The sequence below is a fragment of the Poecilia formosa genome, unplaced genomic scaffold (genome assembly GCF_000485575.1).
Source record: "Poecilia formosa unplaced genomic scaffold, Poecilia_formosa-5.1.2 Scaffold90, whole genome shotgun sequence".
Classification (NCBI taxonomy): Eukaryota; Metazoa; Chordata; class Actinopteri; order Cyprinodontiformes; family Poeciliidae; genus Poecilia; species Poecilia formosa.
Window position 1 is genome coordinate 1,942,297 of NW_006800029.1, and position 10,489 is coordinate 1,952,785.

Below are 10,489 nucleotides of genomic sequence, written 5' to 3' on the forward strand. Positions count from 1 at the left end.
TTAACTCTGATGTTAAATCTTCAATCTGGTAATGACATCAAACTAAACTAAACTCTTTTTCATTCACAATTTTAAAAAGCAGTGAGAAACCAAGGATTTTTCGTTTAGTTGTCTGAGGGAAAGATTTAATGAGCTAAATACTCACAGACACACACACAGCAGTGATCACAAACTTTTACATATCGATCGACTATATTGGATTGTGAGGCCTGGGCTTGTGGGAAACCTCTGACTTAACATATTTCTGTGTTAACCTTTATGACATTGGATAAGAACATCTCATTCTCTCGGCACTTGAATAATATATAAACGAGGTGTTTTAAAAAGTTAGAATGCACACCCTTGGCAAACATTTTGTTTTAAGAAGACAATAATTATGCCACCTTACTTGAACAAAGTCTTTATGTTGGGACAGACTTTATTGATAATAAAAATGTTTATGGAACATTTTTTTTTTAATGTGCAGGAATTGGTGTTGGAATGCTATGTACTTAAAGCGCACAAATAAACCAAAAATAATAAGATATTTTTTGCCACAGCGCATAAAAACTAAACTTTTGGGACATGGAGTTCTGTATGCAATGAGAACATGGAGGTATTTTCTACGACTAAATCTGCAAAAACAGAAATTCTTGCTCTCATATAACTTGAACCGTCTGACATTTTCTTCTAATTGATAGTTTAAAAAGTACAACATTTTTCCAAAAATACAGTTACAGGTTTATAGTTTCCAGTGCCTTGCTGCAAATGTGTTGCGTGTTTCTCGGCCAACAAGTCTCACTGGTGCCAATCTGATTGTGTCCTCACCAGTTCTGCTGGAGAGAGATACAGCAAAGAAGACACTGGAAGACTGAGTTAGAAAAGTGGAACAAACACTTGTTTTTGTGCTGTGTCAGCCCCCGGGGCCACTATAGTGCTTGCTTGTAAACCGCTAGATTTTGGAGAGGCAGGGAACATCCTTGTGTTGTGTTTACATTTCTTGCCACAACGCCTCAAGCCTGTTCCTCAGCTGGGCAGCTGGGCTCAGCGATGCTCACATTAAATGTGCCGCTCGCCAAATGAGAACACAGTTAGTTCCTCCGAAGGGATGCTGGGATAATTAATGGATATTAGGGAGCAAGGCTTGAATTTAGAATCTCGGATAGGGCACGGGTCAGGTTTTATGTGTCACCGCTTAAACTATGCACACTTTTGCCTGTGTCCTGTGCGGCTGGTTGTTTCTCGGAATAGTAAATGATGTGGCGCTGAGGCGAGTCTTACCGTGAGCTCGAGAGCTTCGTTGAACAGGCCGTTGCGCTTGCTGTGGAGGAAGGCACTCGAGCTTCCTGTTTTTGATAGTCGTATCCTGGCAAGGCGAGCTTTCTGCAAAGAGCATGAAAATCTGTTAGTGAGGGCATATACCACATCCTATAACAAGATGATTGGGGATCTCTGACACTGCACTGATTTAAGCTTCAACGTGCTTGATTTTTCGCTTGTGAACTCTCTGATCGCACCACGCGGTGCTACTGCATTCTCTCTGATCTCCGGTGATAAATTCACTCTGATCCTCAAATATACTTATGAATTATTTATGGGAATCGTACACTAACACAGTCCTTGGGTTGAGAAAGCAGTTAAGAGCGGCAGCTGTTGGAGCAGATAAATCCGGCATAAATCAGGCACCTGAGCGTCATACAGTAATTTGCACCGTTTAAAACAAACGAATTCAATTTGCTTGAACCATGTTAGTGACTTTTCTCTGGCTAAATGAAAAATTGTAAGAGTTCAATGCCACGCTGCTCTACTTTTCAGCTCAAAGTGAGGACTGTCGCAAGTGCAGGGTTAGTCATCAAGTTAACTGGTTACGGTTTGCGAAGAAGCTCCTTCTTTCAGGCTGTCAAATCTCTTGTTAGGCACACTGCAACAGATACGAACCAGACAGAGAAGGGACAGGGAGGGACGTGGACAGGAAGGTCCTTATGCAAGAGCAGCAGACAGTAAAATGATCCTTCAGGAGGAGCTATTTTAAAATCTTTATAGGAAGTATTTCTTTAATAATATAGTGTTTGATTCAGTATCACAGAATGAAGTGAGTACATTGGAAATATTATCCATTAAAGAAATTAGACAGTGTTGTATGTGTTTATGCTTTTTTTTGTCTTTATATTAATTAAGAAAGAGAGAGAAGATGAGACAGATGAAATTTGAGAATGAAAAGACCAACATCACAAACAAAAATATTCTCCTGACTTTCTCAAATTAGAAACCCCACATACTTGTTTTTCACTGTTCTGCGTTTAAAATATAGCCAAGCTGGAACACTCTGTATTATTTATTGGAAAGCTGTGAAAGAGCATTTTGCTTTCCATAAAACAACAAAAGCCACACCAAGCTGTTTCTGGGATGAGATATCAGGTGTGACGTTCCTGACAGCTTCCACAGGGCTCATCTTCTTATTGCTGCCAAAGTCTCAGAATGACACGCAGCTAAAAGAGAAAACAGCCGACAAAAGGTGCGCTGCACAGCACTGAACAATCCAAAGTTGTTTGAAGAAGGGCTACAGTATGTGCCATTTCGAAATCATATTTTTTGCAAAAAATGTGAAAAAAAGATTAAAAATGCACGCCACACACCAAATACTATGTTGATGTTGATTCTTAAGTTTAGCTGTCCTTTTATGATTTTCTGACATTTGCTCCTTTTGCTAATAGGTTAAAAATGCATGATGGATATACCACAGCACAGGCAGTACTTTCTTGAGTAGAAATACTTCCAGGCCTTCCCATTTAAAAAATACTTGAGGGAGAAAGTGTTATGATTTTATGTAGTTAAATTTGATCATATGGTTGCGATTCCAACAATTATTTGGAACAAAAGCAGCTCTACATATCATAAAAAAAAAGAAATTCCCAAAATCACAATGCCCAAAGTGAAAGATAGTGAAGATAGCATCATGCTCTGGGAATACATTTCTTTAGATGTAATTGAGGATTTTTAACCTGTTAGTTCAGATTGCCAGCCAGTTTTTCTCCCAAAACCAGAAGGTGTCTGTGAGAAAGCTGAGGATGAAGAGGGATTAAATTTCTTATCAATCACAGAGTCCAACAGTACATCAAAATAAAAAAAACAAACCACTTTGTCAGAGGAAAATTGAAGAGTCCAGAACTAAAGAACTAAACCTGACAGAAAATCTGTTGAACAACAAGAAATGGGCTGTGGACATGATGCATCCTCCCAGGCGGACAAATTTGATGGATCTTTGCACGGTGACGTAGGAAAACAAAGTGGCCGAGTCTAGATTTATCACTCTGACAGAGTTCTACCGAACAAGACTGAATGCTGAAAATGGGTTAAAGACTGCTTTAACCAAGAGTTCTGTAAGGGTGTGCACACTTCTCCAAATGTATTACAACGCCTTATTTATTTATTTTTAAATTCATATGACATTGGATCACAATATGGTGCTTCTAACAGCAACCCAGAGCGTTCATTTCATCGCTTGTGTTTTATGACTTGACTACACTTCTTGTTTTTATTTGTATTTTTTGACAAAGAGCTTTATTTGCATTTGAATACCAAACATTCACAATCTTCTGAAAAATAAAACTTAAGCATAAACTTAAAAATAAATGCATCAGGATTTTGAAGTTTCGATCGACCAAACAAATCAGTGAGTGCTTCCTTTCGACCTCTGGCTGCTCATCCAGTACTGTAGTTATGTTGTGCACAAGACTTGCAAGTAATTTATTAAACGTATTAGGCAAGTAAATAAAAATGATTTATTGTTGCAAGATTTGCAGTCTTGCAGAAAAAGACTTTTGCAGGGCACTGCTTCCAGGTAGCATTGTTGTGCAGGTGCTAAGCACCCAAACTGCTGACTTAGTGATTCCCGTGTCCATGTGCACTTTATGACTGTGCCAAGGCATCTGGCCTCATTTGAAGCTAGCTTCTATGAATCTTGTTACTTTACCATGTCATGTAGGGGGTTATTTATAGGGCAAAGTAGTCAAAATCTTCCATCCACGCAGTCATAAAAGTTTTGACTCCATGCTGTTTGCTCCCTGTTGATTGATACTAATGAGAACCATTTTAGTGTGTGGATCTCCCAATCAAGAAATGTGAAATTAAAACAACTGACCTTTGAATTGTCCCTGCATGACTTTGCCAGTCTGTGTCCACAAAAAAATATTTAAAAAGTCGTCTGTTAGCTTTTTTTTATTGCATGGATTCATAAAGATGGCTGTGATGAAGAAAAAAAAACTGCTGAATAATATTCAAGATGTTTAAATGATAGGATGTTGTGGGACTGGATGGGTGCATTAGGGCCCTTTCCAAGTAATGCACTTCTGAGGATTAACTGGTGGTTTGGATGAGTTCTACAGAGGTTTATAAAAGCATTCCCACCCCTTTGAACTTTTCAAAGTTTTAGTCATTTGGGTCTGGATTTTAACAAATCCATTCTAACATAATGATTTTCTTTGATCCAAACTTTTCCTGCCAAGTTCTGACTATTATGTTAAGAGTAGGATTTTTTTTTTTACAAGTTCAAATTATGTCTCATTTGACCAAAGCAATCTTCTCCATATTTTCTGAGTCTATTATGTGGATTGTAGCAAGTTGCATGCAAGATTTCTCCAAATAGGATTATTTCAGCAATAGAAAACCTCTGAAAATCATTGGAGTACTCATGCAGATTGTGGACTGTAATATTTATAAATGCGCAAAAGATGCAAGATGTCATGGCAGTAAATGGCAATCAAAGATTATATCCTCACACAACTTCTATTAAAAACAAGATAATGGACGTCAAACAATATCTAAACACAAGCACCGATAGCACCTTTCGTGAAATTATTTATCTCTTCTTCTCCTGAATCATTATCTCATCCTGCCCTGCAGTCCTTGACAGGTTTCTTTCCTCTCTCTGTGCCCTCACACACTATGAACATTCACTTTGGCACAGCATTCCCAAAGGACTTTGGAATAACCTTCCTGCCTCCTCAGCCAATAGGATTGTCTCAGCCGGGGTCACCATGCAAACAGCAGCCTATGACTGTGGCAATAGTTGCTAGGCAGCACAGAGGTAATAGAGGGGACGTTGAAAACATGTCCTGCCAGAGTAGATCCACTTTCACAGTTCTGATTGATTCCCGGGACCTCAGGGACCAGGGCATTCCCGTCTCAGACCACAACATGCAAAACTGAGGATGTACTCTTGCTGAAGCATTGTTAAGAGCAAGGAGGGTTATATTGAACACCTTCATACGGATATTATCGGAAGGATGGTTAATAGGCAAAAATAACTTTGTCTTGTGCGAACTGCACGAGAGAAGAAATAAACACACAGATGGCGTCTTTGCCCCTGCTTAGACATGGAAACATACTCAGGCTTGAAATGTAAAACCACTTGCAAGCTGTGAAAAGTACAAGAGCTGGTCTTTAATGTTTATGAATTGTTTTCAAACACATCCCCATATTCTTTAATGCAAAAGTCTGTCCTTCATCTTAAAACCGTCATTACGATTGATACATTTCACATGGAAATTCCAGACTTCCCCTCTGAAGCACTACATTCAAGAAGCTAATTTATGAAGAGTGAAACATGGAAATTCTGATATGTGCAATGAAATACTCCCAAACTAAACCATCTGAAAACCTTTTTTGAAACAAAAAAGGGTTTTGTTAGGCATCTTTTTTTTTTCCAGAAGTATCCCTTCTGAATAGGGATATATCATAAAAAATAATTAAAAAACAAACCATATCAGTTCCAACAGCATTACCGATTAATTTTAGACTTTACTGTATGTTTATTAAAGTATCTCTGACATGTAGAGGAACAGACAATTTATTAAGGGTATTACACCCCCACTTACCAGGTGTTCACTCAGAGGTCATTCTGTTATGAGTGACTGATTAATATTAGTATTAGTACTATTAATACTAATACAACCTGTTAATGTTTTAATATGACATATTAGCTGAAAATTCTCACCTATTTTTCTTGCTTTATGTCATTTTATTGTTGGCTTTCTTCCTTTTTTTCAGCCTAATTTAAGGTTGTGCTTTGAGTTGTATTAGAGTTAATATATTAGAAATTTTTTTTCTGACAAATTGAGTTACGCACAAACAAATTCTGAAAATTAAACATTTCAGAAAACTTTCAGGACAGAAAAAAAGTTCTGATGTATTTCAGCAAAATTTTCAAGTATGTATGCAAAACTCCATGACATTTTTATTTTTATTTTTACGTTTCAGGTTTCAAGACAGCCAGATGGATGGATGGACGGATGGATGGATGGATGGATGGATGGATGGATGGACGGACGGACGGACGGACGGATGGATCCATGAAGAAAGAAAAAATGTCATTACTGCTAACAACATCTTTTTCTTTGTAGTACAAAGGACATAACTAATTTAGGAGAAAAGAAATTAGAAATGGTATTCTGATCCTCTTTTTCGCCTGGAGGCCAACATCAAGTTTCTGGATTTGATTGGTCCCCAGCTGTCGAACAGCCCACCAGCTGGGGACCAAGCAAACAACCTTGTGCTACGATCTTTAAGCACGGATGGAGGGTATGTTGTTAACCGAAGTGTTGAAGAGTACGGACAGCACCAGCCTTCAAAAACAGCCAGGTACGTTTAAATATTGCTTTGTGGCCTGAAACTAATTAGTCTGAAAACTTACTTCAGTAACATCTTAATTGTTAGAGAATGACGACCCGCAGTCAATATGAAGAAAGCTTAGTGCAGAAAAAATATAGTCATCTGCAGAAGGAANTAGCAACGGCTGGTCAGTGAAGGCGCTCACTGTCGCTCTCATGTTTCCACAGCAATTGTCAAAATAAAAGAACCTGCGCAACACCACACTGATTTATTATTAAGTGTGCAACAGATGGATGGATGGATGGATGGATGGATGGATGGATGGATGGATCCATGACTGCTGGAACATTGAGAAACAGTAAATCTCATACTAATAGTTGAATAAATTAAATGATTTTAACTATACATTTTTTGATGATCTGCTGTAATGAAGAAAGAAAAAATGTCATTACTGCTAACAACATCTTTTTCTTTGTAGTACAAAGGACATAACTAATTTAGGAAAAAAAAAATTAGAAATGGTATTCTGATCCTCTTTTTCGCCTGGAGGCCAACATCAAGTTTCTGGATTTGATTGGTGCCCAGCTGGCGAACAGCCCACCAGCTGGGGACCAAGCCAACAACCTTGTGCTACGATCTTTAAGCACGGATGGAGGGTATGTTGTTAACCGAAGTGTTGAAGAGTACGGACAGCTCAAGCCTTCAAAAACAGCCAGGTACGTTTAAATATTGCTTTGTGGCCTGAAACTAATTAGTCTGAAAACTTACTTCAGTAACATCTTAATTGTTAGAGAATGACGACCCGCAGTCAATATGAAGAAAGCTTAGTGCAGAAAAAATATAGTCATCTGCAGAAGGAAGGAAACGTAGTAACCTAAAACTACAGAGTACTTTGACAGCACATAACGCTGATGAATAAAATGAGTAAATTCACAAAGCTGTCCATTTTGAATTTAGTTTCTTTTTTTTAATATCTCTCCATCTTTTGTGTTTCCCATTCATGAATCAGATTCCACTAAAATATAAACAGATGCAAATGAGGCCAGCAGATGCAAGAAATGTTCCTGGTTCTGGGACTTTAAGTGATTCAACTTTTATTTTCAGTGTTTTTGAAAATAAAATAAAAAAAATAGTGAATGAAGTTAGAAAATAATCTCTGTAAAGTTGTAATATCTGCATAATAAGAACATGCACTGTACTAATATGTTTGCTAAATAAAATAAAAACAGGAAAATATCCTGTTATTTTCATTTAACACAAAGGGAAACATTTTATGTGTGTGTTACCTTCATTGCACTTTATTTACAGATTTCAGATTTGTTTATTAGTTTTTTCATGAGAAACCAGAATGTTCCATATTACAAGGGTTATACATGCTGAATAAGGGAAAAGCAAAAACTGGATTTAAAACATAATTTAGACAATTTATTTCATGAAATCCTATGCCGGCATACTTTATTGGAAGATAGGGAGATTTATATGGTCTATTTTTTTTTCTAAGACTAAGAGTGCAGAAAATATTTTTTCCCCTGATCAAAAAATGCTCCAACTTATGATCATATTTATGTTGTGACTTTAAAGTCCCCAAAACACTGTTCTTTGAGAGTGGTATTATATTGACCTTGGCTATAAACTAAATGCTAATAAATAAACATATTCATTCAGAGTGGATTCTGAATGAATGCCATTAACATCTCATTTAAATTTATCCAACGCCGAGGCTTGTTTGGTGAAACAACTCTATTTATGCACTTTTAAAAACCTGATTACAGTGGAAAATAAATAACTAAAAAAAATAAACTTGATCCCTGCAGTGAAAAATAAAAAGTAGCAAACACAAGCAGATGTGTTATTCAGTGTAAAAATATTTTGGCTCTTGTTAAACTTTAAATTGATCAGCGTTGGAAAATCAAGAGTTTAAAGAAAATAAACTTTTACAACATACTGTCAACAAATCATGATAGTGGTGATGCGAGTATGAGCAACTGAATCTGCCTAAACATGTCCATGCGAAAACTGCAAATAAACAAATCGGTGAGCGCCAAGTTTGTTTTTATTTCTCTGTTTTATATGATCAATAACTCTTTGAAGCTCACATCTAAAAGAGTCACGCCAGAGCAAATACTTTATTTTATTTGCTGCCAGCCAAGGACTCTAATCTAAAATATTCTAAAACAAATAAATAAAAAGCTGTATACACTGACATCATACACAATTTTTTTCTTTTTTGTTTGGTCCAAAGGGAAAGCTATAAGAAAATCATAGCACATAGTGGGGGACGGTGGTTTTGGTTTGTGTGTAAGATCTGGCTGCATAAAAAGCAGAGCAATCAAGCTTTGAGACGGGTTTAGGTTCTGCCTCGGGCCTTCCCCGGAACCCTGCGAGTGACAGAAGAGACCATCTGATGAGGAAGAGCACCTCCACACCCACACATAAATAACTGTGAGAAGACTTATTTTGTTTGGCAGCTGCCACTCATCTTAAGAGTTGCTTTCATACAGAATGACAGTTCTGCCACAAGGAAATAAGTCTGAACCGCTTTAGGTGAGCTGCAGTGTGAAAATACAAATATAAGGAAGAAAAAGAGGAATACAGTATTAGACCTTCGGGGAGCAGGAAAGAAAAGTTGGGACTTTTCGAAAACCCATCGGGGAGGCAGATGGGAAGCCCTGAAGAATGGTGAAATTGATTTTAAGGAAATTGTATCCAGCGACACTATTGGCCTGTTGACAGGTCGGCTTTAGACTAACACTGGTCGAGGGTTTGGCTCTTCTTTGTAGATGAAAGTGCGCCTCTGTCTGCAAAGCGGTCCTATTTTCTCTTTTTGTCATTTCTCTTGACTCCATGCTCAACAAAGTAGCCCATCAACGCTTCTCTGCCTCCTTTTTTTGGTCTATCTTATTGCAACACGCAGACAACTGTATTGATTGTCTAGAAGGCCAAAACACTCTCAGACAAAGGTCATTTCAACTTTTGACTTCAGCCTTCGGAGCGAAGGCGAAAAAAAACAACCAACAAAAAACAAAAAACAGGTGATTTAAAGAAAAGAACAAGAAACAGAGAAAGGCACTTTCTCTTTCTTTCTTTGTCTTGTTCTCTTTCTTTAGATTTAGTGAAATAATGATCCAAACACTGAAAGTATATTTCAATAAAATGGACTAAGTAAAAGCGACTTATAATCCGGGGTGGAAAATACAGTAAATATATTTCAATTAACATGGAGAGGGAAACATTTTGTTGCGCTACAGACTATGGGATCCAGCGTTGAGCCTCTGGTGGGTTTTCCCTCCTGCTACATTAAGCAACTGGTGGCATCCTCATGTAGCTGCTCTCTGTGCAGTGAGATAGATCAGGGGCTGTCTGTTCACCGCCACCCAGATGGATGGTTAATTGTAAGGGGAGCTCGGCTCACAGCTAACAATTAGACCTGAATGAAGATTGATGTGAGCGGGGGGCGGGTAGGAAGGTAGTAGGACTCGTGTGATGAGGAGGCCAAAAAAAAAAAAAAAAAAAAAAAGAGTGATGGGAGAGAGATGAAGAGGAGGCTGGAAAATGCTTGGGGACTAATGCTGCACATCCTCCCCTCAATAACTCCTCCTCCCTTCCGTCCCATCTGTTCTCCTTACGTCATTTCAATAAAGTGAAAGGCAATCTAAAAATTGCTTTCTGATTTAGCTCTCAGTTGAACCTAGCCTTATTCTAAGAAATGACCTCGGGAGGAATGAATTTTCTGTGAAACATGACCACTTGTTGGTGAGAAGTGTGGAGAAAATGATGTTTTTGCCATGGCAAATGACTAGTGGCACTTGCAAATGGTTAGTTTAATGACAGGGAAGGTCGTATGTCAATTAGGTTATTGAGCATTAAAAACACTATGTGTTCTGCTGAAGGCAGTAATGGG

The 10,489-nt window shown here is 37.9% G+C and overlaps 1 protein-coding gene across 3 annotated transcripts in view; it reads right to left on the reverse strand.

The window, feature by feature from the left end:
• Positions 1 to 10,489, reverse strand: part of kcnd3 (potassium voltage-gated channel, Shal-related subfamily, member 3) — a 129,933-nt gene that overhangs the window by 7,317 nt on the left and 112,127 nt on the right. For all 3 annotated transcript variants that reach the window (XM_007557704.2, XM_016674101.1, XM_016674099.1), the window contains one exon: positions 1,261 to 1,362. In XM_007557704.2, coding sequence (XP_007557766.1) covers positions 1,261 to 1,362 — 102 coding nt within the window. The remainder of the gene's footprint in view (positions 1 to 1,260; positions 1,363 to 10,489) is intronic.